Source organism: Lynx rufus, unplaced genomic scaffold (genome assembly GCF_022079265.1).
Source record: "Lynx rufus isolate CCGP_SWC_20201006 ecotype Redwood Valley unplaced genomic scaffold, mLynRuf1.p SCAF_10, whole genome shotgun sequence".
Classification (NCBI taxonomy): Eukaryota; Metazoa; Chordata; class Mammalia; order Carnivora; family Felidae; genus Lynx; species Lynx rufus.
In genome coordinates this window covers 55,999,939-56,018,703 of record NW_025814824.1, presented here as the reverse complement: position 1 = coordinate 56,018,703, position 18,765 = coordinate 55,999,939, and the positions used below count along the sequence as shown (strand labels likewise).

The window sequence follows — 18,765 nt, the reverse complement described above, 5'->3', positions numbered from 1 at the left end:
CTCAGGGAACATAAATATTTCCTCTTTCAATTCTTCGCAAGGCAATAGAAAGCAGCCAAGAAGGAAGATAAATCTAATGAAGAAACATAGTTACAGGTCAGAATTACCCAGGAGTGGTTCAGAAGCTTTTGAATTCCCTGTCATTTGCCTCCCTGGGGAATGAGAGCTGTTTGAAGGCAGAGGCCGAGTCCTGTCATCTTTATAACAGGGATTGCCTGTATGACAGTAACCTGCACTAAATGTTGTTGGGAGCCAGGACTTGGCTTTGCTTTGGGAGCCTCTCATCTCTCCTTGAGATACCCTGCCAACATCCTATGTTTTCAAGCTGCTAACTCCCAAGTCTACATTTTCTGAACAGTATAGCAGGTTTTAAGAACATGGGCTCTGAGGGCACCTCGGTAGCTCAGTTGGTTAAGCACCTGACTCTTGATTTTGGCTCAGGTTGTGATCTCATGGTTGTGGGTTCAAGCCCTGTGTCAGGCTCTACATGGGCAACTTGAACCCTGCTTGGGATTCTGTCTCCCTGTCTCTCTCTGCACTTCCCCCACTGACACTCTCTTTGTCTCTCTCTCTCTAAAATAAACATTTTTATAAAAAGGTCATTGGTAGGATTAAATGAAGTAATACATAGTTGATGCTGTATTAAAAATGCCCAATACTTGTTAACGTTCAGCTTGATGATGAATATCAACCCCTGAACATTCCACCTCAGACTCATCACATTCATACTCATCATCTTTCTTCCAAGATCCCCTCCTCTCCAAGGACATATATTTGTGAATGCTCCCACCTTCCACACAAAGGTGCACAGCCAGAAAACTAAAACTCCTCTTAGGGTCTTCAGTCTCCTTAGATTACCAAGCCATGTTTATACTGCTTTTTAAAGTATGTCTTATAAACATTGTATGTCACCTATACTTAAATAATTAAAAAAAAAACCCTCTTATATACAATTTCTTTTTTTTTTTTTTTAACGTTTTATTTATTTTTGAGACAGGGAGAGACAGAGCATGAACAGGGGAGGGTCAGAGAGAGGGAGACACAGAATCTGAAATAGGCTCCAGGCTCTGAGCTGTCAGCACAGAGCCCGATGTGGGCCTCGAACTCACGGACCGTGAGATCATGACCTGAGCCGAAGTCGGCCGCTTAACTGACTGAGCCACCCAGGCGCCCCTACAATTTGTTTTCTATGCTAGAGTGCTCATCATCTATATCTTGAATTACCCCTAATATCCTTTCATATTTTCTCTCTGCTTCTGTACTTGTCTTCTCTAATCCAATCTTCATGATGCTGCCCAACTAGTTCTTTAAATAATTTTTCTTTATTTTAAAAGTAATAGGTGTTAATCATAAGAAATTTTTAAAATATAGATAAACAAAAAAGGAAATAAGAACTACCCTCAATATTTCTACCCAGAGATAACTACTATTAATATTTTGAAATATAATATTAAAATAATAGTCATTTTTCAGTACATATTTTTAGTTGGTTAAAATGGATGAATGATGAATATATGGATAGATGTACCTGCCAAGTATAATAAAATGTTGATAGAATACAGTTCATTGTAAAATTCTGTCAACATTTCAGTATGCTTAAATTTTTCATAATAAAACTTGTATAGTTTTTTTTTTTAATGTTTATTTATTATTAAGAGACAGAGCATGAGCATGGGAAGGGCAGAGAGAGAGGGAGACACAGAATCTGAAGCAGGCCCCAGGCTCTGAGCTGTTAGCACAGAGCCTGACACAGGGCTCGAACTCACAAACTGAGAGATGATGACCTGAGCTGAAGTCAGACACTTAACCGACTGAGCCACTCAGGCACCCCAAAACTTGTACAGATTTATTTTTTAATTTGCATTATAAACCATGCATAGTTCTTCAGATGTGTCCTTCTCTCTCTGGCCTTTTCTACATTTCATATGTAATAAAACCTCTGCTTTGAATCCCTGTCCATAAGCGTTATGATGCAAACAAATTGGTGGCACCTGGCTGGCTCAGTCTGTAAAGCATGTGACTCTTGATGTCGGGGTTGTAGCTTTGAGCCCTGTGTTGGGTGTAGAGATTTCTTGAAAATAAAATCTTTAAAAGAAAAGATGCACACAAATTGGATGGTATTTCTCTCATGTTGGATAATTTTTACTGTGAAACATTCGTGAGATTTGCAGTATGGGAAGGATATCTTCTAGTCTAAAGGAGAGTTGGCAAATAATTTTACTGGAAAGGAATTTTAAAACATGATTTTTTTTTGAAATTTATTTATTTTGAGAAAGAGTGAATGTGCTCGTGTGCATGCAGGCAGCAGAGAAGCAGAGAGAGAATCCCAAGCAGGCTCTGCACTATAAGTGTAGAACTCAGTTTGGGGCTTGAGCTCATAAACTGTAAATCATGAACTGAGCCAAAATCAAGAGTGGACGCTCAACAACTGAACCACCCAGGCACCCCTAAGACGGGATTTTTTTTTTTAATATTTCTTTGAGAGAGAGAGAGAGAGAGCAGGGGAGGGGCAGAGGGAGAGGGAGACACAGAATCTGAAGCAGGCTCCAGGCTCTGAGCTGTCAGCACAGAGCCTGACGCGGGGCTCGAACTCCTAGACCTCGAGATCACATGACCTGAGCCGAAGTCGAACGCTTAACCGACTGAGCCACCCAGGCACCCCAAAACAGGATTTTTTTTAATGGTTTTTTATTTTCTATTTTATGACTATAACACAGCCTTATTCTTATAGGACATACAGATTGTTCTGAATAAACATCTTTTTGTATGTGTCTTATGATAGTGCATTATTCCTAGATGGGAACACACACTTCCTGGTTTTTGCTGCAGATGCTCAGTTGTCCTCCAGAAAGATGGTCCCATTTAAGCTTGCCACCAGCAATGTACTCAGGGCTCAGTTCAAAGAAAAGTGTTTTTAGTTTTTTAAGTGCTTCATTATTGTTTGCTAAGGAAAACTATGTTTTTAAGTATTCATTTTCTGCAGAATGCTCATCTTTTTTTTTTTTTTTTTTTTTTTTTTAAGTCATCTCCACACCCAACATGAGTCAAGAGTTAGTAGCATGCTCTACTGACTGAGACAGCCAGGTGCCTCGAACTTGCATTCTTTTTTTAAAGGTTTTTGTTTTTTGTGTTTTGTTTTTAAGTTTATTTTTGAGAGGGTGGGGAGGGGCAGAGTGAGAGGGAGACACAGAATCTGAAGCAGGTTCCAGGTTCTGAGCTGTCAAGCACAGGGCTCAATGTGGGGCTCAAGCCCACAAACTGTGAGATCATGACCGGAGCCAAAGTGGGATGCTTAACCCATTGAGCTGCCCAGGTGCCCCCAAACATTCTTAATATGGGAATTATGGTCCCTATAGGTCCATGGAAAGCCTTCAAGAGGTTCATGAACCTCCCTAAAATTGAATGTACAATGTGGTATTTTGTGTAGTTTTCTAGAGAAAGGGGTTTTTAACATTCCTAAGTCTCTCAGAGGCATACAAGACTCAGAAGACATTAAGTACTATTGCTCTAAGGTGGAGGTTCCCAAACTCTACTGCCCAGCAGACATCACCTGTGCATGCCCAAGTGACCTAAGCATTTGGCTTGGAAAATTACTGAGCTTTCTCCAACTATAATTCTCTTGAAAAATCTCACCAATGGTTAAAGGTTATATTATAACTCCTATACCTTAGTTGAATCATCCTTTTGATGTAACTATTAAAATGTATGCTGTTCTGTTTTGTGCTGGGCCACCTGACCAAGCTTCAGCACATATGAGGATGATGCCCAGAGAGCTAGACTAAGAAAGCCCATCTTGGTTTCTGTAGGACTGTCCCATAGAGATTTGAGTATGTCTGACATCTGTGGTTTCCTTGCTCTGTAGGCTCACGTGATGGCTCTATGGGACTCTGGGAGGTGACAGATGATGTGTTGACCAAAAGTGATGCAAGACACAATGTGTCACGGGTCCCTGTGTATGCTCACATCACTCACAAGGCCTTAAAGGACATTCCCAAGGAGGACACAAATCCTGACAACTGCAAGGTCCGGGCTCTGGCCTTCAACAACAAGAATAAGGTATGACCTTGCCAAAGAGGAAGCCTATTCCTCTTGCTTCAGCTTCTTGGCTTAAATCTTGTAAGATTCACTTCCCTTCTCTTTCCAAGTCAGTCCTTGTAACATAGCTTAGTTCTGAGCCTATGGAGAATTAAAGGCTGAGGGATGCTGGTGAGAAATTCTGAGATTATAAAACCCATCCCTTGCACTGAGCTTTGCAGTATTTCTCTGGATGGTCCATATTTGTAGGTCAGCCTCTCAGAGTTTCCCCAGGGCCACTCTGATTTGACTGTCTCTCATTTGCACATGCCTTTGCAAGTGCTCTATTTTGGGTGTGATTTTCATATGTGCCTCTGAAAATGATCACTTTTTTGTCTTTGGTATTCAGGTTCTTTTCATTCTTCACTGCCTCTTATCAACACTCCCAGCAGGTCTTACCTAATCATTGAGTCAGATCTGAAACTGGCAGTATTGAATGTTAAGGTGGAGACTCAGAGCCAGAAGAGGAGAAAAGCTCCCCAAATCTGAATCAGGCCACATTTGAAAGATAGTTCCCTTGGCCTCCTATCTCCTGTCCATAGTTATGGCTTAGAGGTAGATTTAGATCCTCCAATCATAGAAGCTTTCACACTGAGATTTATGAAACTGTCCTTCATGTGTGTGCTCTGCTAGAACTATCCAACGAGATGTCATGGGAATGATTACATAGTAGGAACTTTCTGAACCATAGGTATTTATATTACTGCTAGAACCTGGCTGGCTTCTTGAGTTCTCCCAAGAAGCAGCCTTGATTTAATATTCTATCCAGCTGCATGCCATAGAGTGAGATGATGGACTAACAATTAACAATCCCTGGCCCCCCCTGCTGGAATCCTCATGGGATAAGAATGAACAATGGGAGGACCCCAACCTTCAGGGTCTTCCCCTGCTTACTATTGTATATTAGTTGCTACAGATTGAAATATAACCTATTTTTTTCATTGCTCTTGTAGGAATTGGGAGCAGTGTCTCTGGATGGTTACTTTCATCTCTGGAAGGCTGAAAATACACTGTCTAAGGTGTGATGAACATGACTTAGTGGTTTTACCTAAAAATTTACCTTTTGGTTAAAATACTCTCCCTAAGCCTTTTCATTCTGTCTAAAGCATCAGTTTTCCAAGGGTCTGGCCATGTTATTGCACAGTGCATGGAATTCTGAGTCTGATGTGCCTCTTTTAAGTCTTTTAAAGAGATCAGAGGTGGTGATTCTTTCACATTGCAAGAACTTACTGAAAGACTCCTTTAACTAGCAGTCCTCCAATCCACAAGGCATTTAAGTATTTAGTTATGGATTATTGGCCATTTGGCATGTCATAAGGGCAGGAGAACCTAAAAGTTAGGAATCACTGGCAACTGAAAATTAATTAAACTAATATAAACCATCTTTGAAATAATAGGTAATGAGAAGATTTACAATCTTTACAAGCAACTTTTGCATAAAGTCAAATCTGTCTGTGGGTTATTTGCCCTCTTCTTGTCCCAGAGGCCTTTGCTGCCTATTACTTCTGTGATAGACTCGTCCTCAAGAAGAAGCAGAGCTTCAGGAATTACTGACTCCTTCATGTGAAGCAGACTTTGAGCTCCGCTGACCTTGCTTGGTGCCTTACATGCAGTTGGCACCTGCTGAGGACTGACTTAAGGGTTAAGGCTGACTGGTGTTCCCTAGGGTTGAGCCATGCTCAACCATGAGTGTGCTTTCTGTAGTGTACAACTCTCATACAATTGGGAACCTAGGCTGAGGATAGCCAGAAATTAGCCCCTTTATCTGAAGAGTAGTGAGGAGGGTGGTGGCAGAGAGGGTGCTGGCAGAGAACACAATGTGACCTTGGCTTTAGTGCCCTGGGGTTACCCCTGGAAATAACCTGTAGGTCTAGGCTTTTCTGCTTCTGATTATTTAATTCCAGCTTAACCTTTTTTCCCCTAATCAGTCCTCTTCAGTATTAGATCTTATTTCTTATTAACAGTCACTCTCTCTTTCTCTTATTTACTTAGGGGTGGAACAGGGCATTATTTCCTTAATCAGGGCTTGTCTTTTTGTCTCTGACTTTGTGTGGCTTGTGTATGAAGGAAACCCACACAGGTGGGCATCTAAAAACAGTGCCCTATAGTACACTCTCTGGTATTGCCATGGGTGCATTATTTCCTCTCTCTGTTTCAGCTCCTCTCCACCAAACTGCCATATTGCCGTGAGAATGTGTGCCTGGCCTATGGTAGTGAATGGTCGGTGTATGCAGTGGGCTCCCAAGCTCATGTCTCCTTCTTGGATCCACGGCAGCCATCATACAACGTCAAGTCTGTTTGCTCCAGGGAGCGAGGCAGTGGTAAGAGTCCTGGTATGCCCCTGAGGCTTATAGCTGCATTGCAGATGGGTTTTGACTTTCAGTTTCTGTGTTGATTTCCAAATAACAGTCGTGATCTTTATGGAACCTGGTGTTTGGTAACACATGGAGGGAGCTTAAATACTCACAGATGGCAACAGAGCTTCAAACACCACAGACAAATTTGTGGCCACAGAAGCCTCAGTAGAAACCAACAGTCAGGATATTGGTGGTTTTCTTATTTCTTCATAGATCTTGACTTTCTGCCCTGTGGTAGTTTTTTGCTGGTGCCCCATCTGAACTGTAAAAATCATTTTATGCCAAGGGATGATGTACAGTGAGGAGTTTACAGAGGGCATGAGGAAACATTTGAGGGTGATGTATATATTAGTTATTTTGATTGTGGTGATAGTGTCATGGGTATATACATATGTTAAAACTTCAGATTGTGATTTTAAATATGTACAGTGTATTGTTTGTCAGTTATACCTCAGTAAAGCTGAAGAAAATAGTTTAGTTCTGATCACTGGGTGAGTTGTAGCTTCAGCCTCCCATCTTTTATAGCATATTTTCTCTGAGAGCACTCTTTCTTTATCAAGGAATAAAAAGATTATGTTTGTGCTGTACTTTAAGATTTCAGTATATCTTTATCTGACATGTTATTTCATCTTACCTAGAACCCTGTAAAAAGCAGGTAGGAAAAGGTAAGGTTAGTGTTAATAAACTCTGTTTTATAGATGAGGTGACTGAGACTCAGAGCATTTAAATTCCATGCTCAGTATCTTCTGGATTGGTGGAAGAACAGCCAGGGACTAGAATACAGATTATTCAAGTTAACAGAGTGTATTTTCTTCATCTCACTTTGTTCCCCTTCTCATGCAAAAATGTAGCTACATTATCCTGGGAGTCCTAAAAGGCACAATAAGAATTACAGTTTAGCCTCTTTCTTTCAAGAAGTGTTTATTTTCATTCAGATATTGCAAAAGTGGCTTTTGTTTGGGGTTTGTTTTCAATTTTAGTTAAGATGCTCATGTTTCAGTGCAGAGAGAATAATGTGTGTAATGAGAGTTTTAAGGGGAAGAGTGATTAGGGTTGGCTGGAATGATGTCTGCAATGAAAAGCTTTAAGAGGGGTGCCTGGCTTGGTGGGTGGAGCATGTGACTCTTGATCTTGGTGTTGTGGGTTCAAGCCCCATGTTGGGTGTAGAGATTAGTTAAAAATTGTGTTTAAAGTTTTAGGGGTACCTGGGTGGCTCAGTTGGTTAAGTGACCGACTCTTGATTTTGGCTTAGGTCATGAGACTCATGTCGGGCTTCACTCTGAATGTGGAGCCTGCTTGGGATTCTCTCTGTCCATCTCTCTCTCTCTCTCTCTCTCTGCCCCTTCTCTGCTCTTTCTCTCTCTCTCAAAATAAATAAATAAACAAACATTTTTTAAAAATTAAAAAAAATGAGGGGCGCCTGTCGGTTAAGCATCCGACTTTGGCTCAGGTCATGATCTCGCGGTCCATGGGTTTGAGCCCCGCATCGGGCTCTGTGCTGACAGCTCAGAGCCTGGAGCCTGTTTCGGATTCTGTGTCTCCCTCTCTCTCTGACCCTCCCCCGTTCATGCTCTGTCTCTCTGTCTCATAAATAAATAAATGTTAAAAAAAAAATGTTGAAAAAATTTTAAAAAATGAGTCTTAAAAAAATAAAGCTTTAATAAGATATTTTGGTTACTGTTACAGGAGTAGCTTTCATAACTAATAAGAAAATACTGATTCCACAAATATTATCAAGCACTTCCTATGTGCCAAGAGACATCTTCGTACCCCATGCACTTCTTTGATCCACAGACACAGTACCAGATAAAGACCTCTTGCAGTGTCAGATAGGGGTTTTAGGTCAGATAGGAAGAAGTCCTTATTAATATAATGATATATAAATATGCAGGTTACCCTGTTTCAGTACAGGTTTGAAACACAGTGAAGAAGTTATGAGTTTACATATAACCGTTTAGAGTTATGAAAGATGACTCCACAGTAAGTCTAGGGGAGGCAGGAAGGTTCAGGGCACAGTTAAGGTCTTAGGCTAAAAGATCTTAGGCATCATTTGGTCTCTGGCACTTCCCTAAGGTTTATGGGAAGGCCCCTGTTAGTGCATGGATTGGCAGTGTGGCATCAGCATTCTAAGGCTTTTGCATGAGATATACCTGCCATGGGAAAGGCACTGTCTGGTATGTGGGTGCCGTGTGAACTCAGTGCTGGAGAAATTCAGGTAGTCAGACCATCAAGTGCATATTCTCCCTACTCATTGCCCTTTCCTTTTTTCTCTCTCAGGGATCCGGTCAGTGAGCTTTTATGAACATATCATCACTGTGGGCACAGGGCAGGGTTCCCTGCTGTTCTATGACATCCGAGCTCAGAGATTCCTGGAAGAGAGGCTGTCAGCTTGTTATGGGTCTAAGCCCAGACTAGCAGGGGAGAATTTGAAACTAACCACTGGCAAGGGCTGGCTGGTGAGTAAGACCGTGCCTGACATGGTTACTGAACAGTGACAGAAAAATTGTCTTCAGTCTACCCATCTGCTCCCACCCCCACTGATAACACCAGCTAGTCACATACTTTTTCACTGGTAAGAGGTACTCCTTAGAGCAGAGAAAGGCACTTTCCCTTGATTTTGCTTCTGCGTCTACATGTTAATGGGAAAACTGAGGCCCAGTAAGACACACTAATTGATTTAGGATTACCCCCAGGTGATAATAGAGCAGAAGGAAGGAACCCCCCCACCGTAGCCGCTACTGAATTATTATTGAAGAGTTTGGTCCCAACTGTCCTGAGAAGACCTTAGGTTTGTATAGCAGTTCTTCAGCCTGTTCACTTTTCCCTAATGTTCATTTGGAAAAATGAGGCTCCAGTTCCCATGAGCACCAGTCTCCTGACATCAGGTTAGATGCAAGACCCTCTCCTCTTAAGGAGACCAGAAGGAATTCCTGTCCCTTCCTATCCCCTTTTCTGCCCTATGGCCTAGAGGTGCTAACAATCTCTTTTTCTTCCCATAGAATCATGATGAAACGTGGAGGAATTACTTTTCGGACATTGATTTCTTCCCCAATGCTGTTTACACCCACTGCTACGACTCGTCTGGAACGAAACTCTTTGTGGCAGGAGGTCCCCTCCCTTCAGGGCTCCATGGAAACTATGCTGGGCTCTGGAGTTAATGACAACTAACTCTTTCCCAAAATGTAGAGATTTACACTAACTTCCATCCTTAGTTTCCTTGTTTCTTTTGATTTTCTTCCAATTGTTTGAGGCCCTCATTTTAGTGGGAACACAAGAGTTTGCCTATGGTTTAGGCACTTGACAGGAAGCTCTGTACAGAAATCTGAAGTGTTTTTTGTTGTTTTTTCCTTTTTTCGCTTTTGGTAATCAGAGTTTCTTCTGTCTTTTTTCTTTCTGGCTTCTCAACCAAACGTTGTTAATTCTTATTTGTATTTTTTCTTTAAGTGACACACACTTTCCCCTCTCTGGCTTCTGGCAGAGGCTGGCATAGTCATTCTCACCCTTACTTCACTCTTGAGAGGTAGGGTTCCTTTATAATTATGTGGTTGCTGTCAGACTTTCTGTGAAAGTTTGGGGGCTGTCTTTGTGTGTGTGTGTGTGTGTGTGTGTGTGTGTGTGTGTGTGTGTGTGTGAGAGAGCGAGAGAGAGAGAGAGAAAGAGAACTTGTGTGCCTGCAAATACCGTGTGTCACTGAAATTACCTGGAGTAAGAATTACTTGTAATTAAAATATTTATAAAAGAAACAACTTTATTCACAGAGTCAGCTTTGGGACTAGTCTTTATCTTGTTTTTTTAAAGTCTAACAGCACTGATTATAGGAAGTAAAAACAGAAAGAAAAACAGTCACCACCAGGAAAACCCTTTGAGTTAGATGGCAGGCTTCCTGGTGACTTTCATGCCAGGACTCCAGGGTGATCCGTCCCCTACCTGTCTTCCCAACCTTGTGTTCCCCAGGTGAGAACACTTCTCTGTGTCATTTCCATGTCATCGTCCCATCTACTGAGCCAGTGGCCACTCCCCTAAAACATCAGGGTTTCCAGATGCAGTTCTCGAGGCTGCAGAAGCATTGGTAGAACTTGGTAAAGAGAATCCCTATCCCAGTCTTCCTTTTCCTTCCCTCAAACAAGACCTGATATGGTATCTCAGGGGCCTGGAGCAGGGGGCCTTACATTTGCTAAGATTCACATACTCAGTCCCCTTGGCTTTGTGGAGAAACTTCTCCTTTGCCTTTCTTCTAATCTTGTGGGTTTTGCTTTGCTTTTCTAAATTGGGTTCAGTCCAGGAGGGTGGGGGTAAGCAGGGGGTTTATCTGTGTGTAGCGAGTGCTTCATGTGTGGAATGTTCATTTTCTTATTACAGTGGGGCTGGGGTTGAAGCCACCTCTCCCACTCTGTTGGCTTAGCCCCACAGTGGTGGTGGTGGCCTAGAGCCAGCAACATTGTGCATGTAAAAGCATTGATGTGATTAGTAATTTGTTCCTCCCTTGAACTGTGTTTAGTCTGAGGTTTTGAAACTTGCAGGCAACTGACTGACCGTGATGTCCAGTTATTCCTTGCTTTTTACGCATCATGTTGCAGATAGCAGCTGTTCCCACCCACAAATTCCTCCTCCATTCTAAGCACATACTCTGCTTCTGTCAACAGCCCATCCTGGGGGAAAGGAAAAGTCTTATTTATTCCTGCACTCTCATTTCTAAATTGCTCTCCCAGTTATCCCCCTCTGCTCTGGGTGTAAGTGGGGAGATGGAAAAAAAGAGTGCCTTCTCCTTGGTAATGGGGGCTGGTGGGGGAGGAGACAGCAAGTCCACCCTATCTTGGTTATACAAGGCACATACCACAGGTTCTAGAATTCTCATCTTCTAACCTAGAGAAATAGGTGCTATAAACAGGGAATTAAGTAAAATGCTGGATACTATAGATCTTTTAATTGTCTTAATTTTTTTTCTATTCTTAAACTACAGGCTGTAGATTTCTTAGTTCTCACAGAACTTCTATCATTTTAAACCAACTTGTATATTAAAAAAAAAAAAAAAGATCTTAAGTAGGATGTTTTGTACTGTTGCCAGACCCTCTTCTGTGATGGGTAATACGTTTGATTGTTTGAGATTTTGTTTTTAAAAATGTAGCACTTGACTTTTTGCCAAGTAAAAAAATAAATATTATTCCAGTTGCAGAGTGGTTTGAGTAAATATGTATAGCCAAGAAGCAGCGGGGTAAAAGCCCCAAATGACTGGTTGAAAGTTTACCTTGGGGGGCTAGGATTGCTTGGAACAGAAGGGGAACACAAGAGTTCCCTCAAAGTTAAGGGCAAGTCAAGTACAATCACACGAACACTTAGACCTACTTGCTCCTGGTCCCCAGCCCTGGCCAAAGATCATTTATTCTGGGGTCCGGGTCCAGTTGAGGATGAATATGCCCAGGCAAGAGGACACAGTGACCAAGGTGAGTGATGCTCTTCCCAGATCTGGTTTGGGGGTGTACCTGAGAGAAAGGCAGACTGCTGAATTGTACCACCCTCCTCATCACCAATCCTGGAAGATTCATTGGGGCTGGGCCACAGAGGCAGGCAAAGCAGTATATTCCTCTGTCTCAAGGCACTTGTTCCTCTCTAGACAAGCTAGATACAGCTGCCCTTTGCACCTACCTTGGAGACTGACTACAGAATAAAATTCATACAGGCATCTACCTATGTGATCAAAGGCCACAAAACAGGAAGGGAGAGGTGAATTAGTTGAGGCAATTAAGAGGGCTTCCTAAAGGAGAAAAACCTTTTCCAAAATGAAGTTTTTAGAATTTCCAATCCATGAGACAGTGATGGGTGTTTGCAAAATGTTCCTTGGTCAAATTATTTCTGGGAAATGCAAATGTAAACAAAGACATGCTTTTTCCCAACCTCAGGTTTTGGTTACTGTGGAACTTGGGTGCATGGAACATGCTCAGAGAAAGGTGATGGGATCTGAGGGGGGACCTGGCCTAGGCTTCAGGCCTCCATGGAATCTTGGCCCTGCTCCTGTTTTCCAGCTAGACTTTCCAGCAAAGTATGTATCTCACAGAAAAGCTTTGTGGACTTTATAGGGTCCCTCCCTTTCCTGCCAGTCCCGATTCCCTTGCCATGAAAGAACTTCTTTGTTCTCCCTCAGGCCACATGCCTCGTTCCCCTGGTCTACTTGCTGCTCCCATCATCCTTGGGTCCTTTTACAGAAGGCTTTGGAACCTAATTTATGTTGAGTTCCCTACCCCGCAACTCCAAGAGTTGACTAGTATTAATCAGGCCTTTAGTAGTGTTTTATTTTTATTTTTTAAAGTTCGCCCATTTATTTTGAGAGCCCCTGTGAGAGCAGGAGAGGGGCAGACAGAGAGGGACAGAGAGAGAATCCCAAGCTGGCTCCATGCCACCAGCACAGGTCCAACATGGGGCTTGAACCCAGGAACCATGAGGTCATGACCTGATCTGAAACCAAAGGTCAGGCCCAACTGCCTGAACCACCCAGGTGCTCTTTTTGTTCTGCTTTTTTAAAAAAAGTAATCACCCCACATGGGGCTCAAACTCACGACCCCAAGATTAATATCAGGTCTTCCAACTGAGGCAGCCAGGCATCCCTGGCCTTCTGTGTTTCTAATTAAGCTGAAGACTCCCAGTCTAGCCTCTCTGATCCAACTGCCATCCAGACAGTTCCTAGAGCAGGTACCCAGAAATAGCAAGTCAGGATGTCAAGACCCTTAGCTTAGCATTGGGGTCAATTGTAAAAGTCAGCCAATGACCCAAGTGTTTTTTTCTTTCCTTTTCAATTGGCCGATGTCTGGGAGCCAACAATGGGTGAGGTTGGGGGTGGCTGTCATTCAACGTTACTTGGTTTTAGCCACATCTCATTCATGCTAGTGTGCTGAGATGAGTGGATGCTTTGAAAGGGTAGAAATATGGGCTAAGTCTGGAACCACCGATAAAGACAAAACAAAGTTTGAGTTTCTTAACTTGTTTTTTCTGCCCTTCCTTCAGCTCCTCCAAAAAATAATCCAGAGAAACAAATGTGAGAAATTTGTTTCTATACTACCACCAGAGAGAGGTGTGAACTGAACTGCTCAAGATGGGGTTGTAAGCTCTTCTGTTTCAGCGCTCCAAGACAGGGCTCTGAGCTGTCCTCTCAAATTCCTATTGGGTTGAGCCTCACATCTAAACACTCCTCTTGATTAGTGTGTAATTGCTGAAGTCAGAATTTTAAAAGGATAATAATACTCATTAACTGAGCTCAGTGTCACATGTTTACTGCATTTCTTGTTAAGCACCATTCAGAGCTATAATTAACATCCCTACTGCTATGGACAAGAAGAAAACAAATGAACAGCTTCCCTCACTTGTAGCTACTCTTTTCTTAACTGGTGGCAGCTTGAACAGAGGACTGGAAATAATAAGACTCCGGGGTCAAGGCCATTGCCCATTGCAGAGAACACTGTGCTGGGTACCATGGCCTGAGGTGTGGCGGTTTGGGCCCTGTAATGTATTGCTTATGTGAGAAACATCCTTCATTTTTACCACCACCACCCTCTCTGCTCCTCTAGGCTCTTTTGCTAAAAACACAAAATTATTGTCCCAACCTCCATGCTTCAATTTCTACCAAACAATCTTTCTTCCCCCCTGGGAAAGAGGAGTTTTCTATCACTGATTAGAGATACTGTTGCTATTCCTTGAAGGGGGATATGCTACTCCCAAGTTCTGACCAACCACTCAGTGTAAGTGGACCAAAAGGGGAGGGTATGGGTTCTGTTTTAGTTCTACTGCAGCTGCTTGTGACCGTGACTTTGAACAAGTCTTTTCCCCTCTTTAGTTTTTTCACCTTCTACAATGAGTTCAGATTAGACATTAGATGATTTCCTGGGTCCTTAACATCCACAACTACTCTAGTGCAGGAAGTGTAAAAAATAGGAAGCAATCCCTCCCCTCAAGCAGTTTGTCTTCAAAACAGGTAAATATTTTTTTTTTTAATTTTTTTTTTCAATGTTTATTTATTTTTGGGACAGAGAGAGACAGAGCATGAACGGGGGAGGGGCAGAGAGAGAGGGAGACACAGAATCGGAAACAGGCTCCAGGCTCTGAGCCATCAGCCCAGAGCCCGACGCGGGGCTCGAACTCACGGACCGCGAGATCGTGACCTGGCTGAAGTCGGACGCTTAACCGACTGCGCCACCCAAAACAGGTAAATATTATAGCAGGGCTTGTAAAATTTCATTACGTGTCTTATTTTCCTAATGGCTTCTGATAAAACATTGAGAATTGTGGGTTGGATAGTGTCTCCCCAAAATTGAAATCTATCCGGAGCTTCAGAATGTGACCTTATTTGGAAATAGGGTCTTTTCAGATAAAAATAAGGTAAGGATCAAGATGAGATCATACCAGGTTAGGGTAGGCCCTGCAGTGAGGAGTTTCCTATGTAAGAGAGAAAAGGACATACAGGGACACACAAGACAACATGAAGAGAGACAGATTGGAGTGATGTATCTTTAAGCAACGGAATTCCAGGAGCCACCAGAAGCTGGAAGAGGCAAGGAAAGATTCTCTCCTAGAGCCTTGGGAAGGAGCATGGCCATGCTGACACCCTGATTTTGGACTTCTGGCCTCCAAAACTGTAAGGGAATGGATTTCTGTTGTTTTAACACCACCAAATTTGTGGGAATTTGTTTTGGCAGCCCTAGCAAACTAATACAGGAATATTCTGAGGAATTTTCAGATACCAATTTTTATAAAATCACATGATACGTAAGAAAAAAAATTTTTTGTGATAATACAAAGATGAATGGTATTCACATAATAGTGCTGAGACGTGCAAAAGCAAAAATTAAAACCCAGAACCACACTTGAGTTGATTCTGCCTGACTCTGTCCATTCCAGGACCAAGGCAGTAATCCCCAAACTGCTCACCTCTGGTTGCTTTTTCCTACCTATCTCAAAATGAATATTTTTTAAAAAATTTTTTAATGTTTATTTTTATTTTTGAGAGAGAGAGAGAGAGAGAAATAGAGTGTAAGCAGGGGAGGAGCAGAGAGAGTGGGAGACAAAGAATCTGAAGCAGGCTCCAGGCTCTGAGCTGTCAGCACAGAGCCCAACGTGGGGCTCAAACCCACAAACTGGGATCATGACCTCAGCTAAAGTCAGATGCTTAACCGACTGAGCCACCCAGATGCCCCTGAACATTTTAACTTTTATTCAAGGTCATCTTTTCACAGTGCAGATTGTCTTAGGATGCCTTCCTATCCTGAATGTATTGGCCAATAACACGTACAGCTATCTGCAGTCCTCCTTGACAGCAGGAGATAATAGGAGATCTAGCTAAAGCCTGTGATAAACTTGCTCTACTATAGAATCTGCCTTGTGCCTGCCTGTGCAGACCTGAGTTACTAGCCAGGGTGTGAGGAAAGATCAAGGATGCATGAGTCAAGGATAGAGAATGCATGAGTCATTAGGTAAAGTTACCATTGACTATATTGTTTTTAGGCTACTAGTTAATCTATCTGGTGGCTGTGGACTTTATTAGGAAACCTTAACCTATCCAAATGAATTTATTGTGTTGAAAAATTGATTATATCCATTGACCCAGCAGTTTCACTTTTGAGAATTTTAGGAAATGTTCTAGGCAAACATGCAAAGATAGATGTATAAGGATGGTTTGTCATAGCATTGATTATTTAAAAAAAAAAAAAAAAAACTTGGAAGTATCCTAAGTATTAGTAAGGAAATGCTAAATGAAAATTTAAAATATTTCCAAGTCGGGGTACCTGGGTGGCTCAGCTGGTAGCATCTGACTTCGGCTCAGGTCATGATTTTGTGGTTCATGGGTTCAAACCCCATGTCAGGCTCTGCACTAACAGTGTGGACTCTGCTTGGGATTCTCTCTCTCTCCCTCTTTCTCTGCCCCTCCCCTACTTGTGCTTTCTCTCTCTCAAAATAAATAAATGAACTTAAAATATTTGCAGGTCAGTCTCATCACAAAAAGAGAGACCACCAGATATTATGTGCCTCCTGATGGGTTGCAATAGGAAGTTTCGCTTTTTGTAGGTTTTTTAATGTTTTTTCTTTTTAATTTATTTTTGAGAGAGAGAGAAACAGAGTATGAGTGAGGGAGGGTCAGAGAGAGAGGGAGACACAGAATCTGAAGCAGGCTCCAGGCTCTGAGCTGTCAGCACAGAACCTGATGCAGGGATCGAACTCATGAACCACAAGATCATGACCTGAGCCAAAGATGGATGCTTAACTGATTGGGCCACGGAGGTGCCCCTGTTTTGTTTTTGTTTTTAAGATTTTATTTTTTAAGTAGTCTCTACACCCAATATCAGGCTTCAACCTACAACCCTGAGATCAAGAGTCACATGCTCAGGGTGCCTGGGTGGCTCAGTCAATTGAGTGTCTCATTTCAGCTCAGGTCATGATCTCGCATTTCTGGAGTTCGAGCCCTTTGTCAGGCCATCTGCTGTCAGCACAGAACTGACTTAGGATCCTCTGTCTCCCTCTCTCCTGCCCCTCCCCCACTTGCGCATGGGCTCACACACTCTCTCTCTCTCTCTCTCAAAAAATAGACAAACATTAAAAAAAAAAAAAAGGCACCTGCTCCACCAACTGAGCCAGCCAGGTGCTCCTGCAATAGGAAGTTAACAGCATTACCTAAGAAGTGTTCTTGCCAGAAAATCAAACTTGATCTGAACAAGCACAGATCTATCTATCAGCTCTCAGAAAATACAGTGACTGGAGGAATATATTAATGGTATAATGGGGATGCAAACAATCAAATTCAGGATGTAGAGGAAATGACCTGTTTTTTTCCCAAGAAACAAGTAGCAAGAAGGACAACTGTAACAGATTAAGGGAGACTTGAGTCATATATATCAAGCAAATGTAATGCATACATGGTGTTTACATCCTGATTCAAAACAATGCAAAACAATGCTACGGTAAAAAGAAAATTAACACTGACTAGATATTAGGTAATAATAATGGTTGTTGGCAATCTGGCTGGCTCATAGGTAGAGCATGTGACTCTTGATCTCAGGTTTGTGAGTTCGAGCCCCATGTTGGGTATAGATATTACTTTAAAAAATTTTTTTAAATAATGATTGTTAATTTTTCTAGGTATAATAATGATATTGTGGTTATGTTTTAATTTATTTTGTAAATATTTTATTTTTTTAAAGTAATCTCTACACCTAACGTGGTGCTTAAACTCATGACATCAGGATCAAGAGTTGAATGCTCCTCCTACTAAGCCAGCCAGGTTGCCCCATGGTTATGTTTTTTAAAAATCCTTAGCACTTAGAGATATTTATGGATGAAATAACATGAGGTCAAGAATTTGTTTCAGGGGTGCCTGGGGTGATTCAGTTGGTTAAGTATTCCACTCATGATCAGGTCATGATCTGCATTGGTCTCTGCTGAGAGTGGAGCCTTCTTAAGATTCTCCCTCTCCCTCTCCCTCTCCCTCTCCCTCTCCCTCTCCCTCTCCCTCTCCCTCTCTCTCTCTCTCTCTCTCTCTCTCTCTCTCTCTCTCTCTCTCTCTCTCTCTCTCTCTCTCTCTCTCTCGGGTGCCTGGGTGGCTCAGTTGGTTAAGCTTCTGAGTCTTGGTTTTGGATCCGGTCATGATCTCACAGTTTGTGGGTTCGAGCCCTGCATCAGGTTCCACACTGACAGTTTGGAATCTACTTGGGATTATCTCTCTCTGCCTCTCCCCCATTTGTGCTCTCTACCTCTGTAAAAAAATAAAATAAATCTATTCAAAAAAAGAAGAATTTGTTTTAAATAATTCAGAAGGTTAAGGGTGCCTGGGTGGGTCAGTCAGTTAAGCGTCAGACTTCGGCTCAGTTCATGATCTCACAGTTCATGGGTTTGAGCCCCATGTTGGGCTCTCTGCTGTCAGTGCAGAGCCTGCTTCAGATCCTCTGTCCCCCTATTTCTCTGTCCTTCCCCTGTTTGTGCTCTAGTGCACCCTCTATCTCAAAAATAAATAAACATGTAAGCATGTCAGGTTATTGGGTGGCTGGCTATTATCTGTCACTCTTCCCTACTATCAGTAGGTCTGACTGTTTATCTTGTACATTCTCACATCTGTTCCCATTTGCTGTGTGTGAGAAACTACAGTATAAAGCTTATGGGAGTGAATGGCATTTAAAAAAATAATAATTCAGAAGGTTACATTTTTTTACAGCAATATGTTTATAATTGTTGAAGCTGGTAGATGAGTATATGGGGGCTCCTTATACTAGTGTCTCTAATTTTGTAATGTTAGAAATTTTCCATCATAAAAAAATTTTAATGATATATGCAAGTAAATCTATATGTTCCTTTTTTTTTTAAT

The 18,765-nt window shown here is 42.1% G+C and overlaps 1 protein-coding gene across 1 annotated transcript in view; it reads left to right on the top strand.

Annotated features, from left to right (window-relative positions):
* The window catches only part of DCAF12 (DDB1 and CUL4 associated factor 12), a 38,478-nt gene extending 26,875 nt beyond the window's left edge, over positions 1 to 11,603 (top strand). Inside the window, exons 5-9 of the mRNA XM_047065583.1 lie at positions 3,863 to 4,056; positions 5,028 to 5,093; positions 6,233 to 6,395; positions 8,709 to 8,887; positions 9,431 to 11,603. Of these exons, the coding sequence (XP_046921539.1) occupies positions 3,863 to 4,056; positions 5,028 to 5,093; positions 6,233 to 6,395; positions 8,709 to 8,887; positions 9,431 to 9,589 (761 nt within the window). The 3' untranslated portion in view covers positions 9,590 to 11,603. The remainder of the gene's footprint in view (positions 1 to 3,862; positions 4,057 to 5,027; positions 5,094 to 6,232; positions 6,396 to 8,708; positions 8,888 to 9,430) is intronic.
* The last annotated feature ends 7,162 nt before the right edge of the window (positions 11,604 to 18,765 follow it).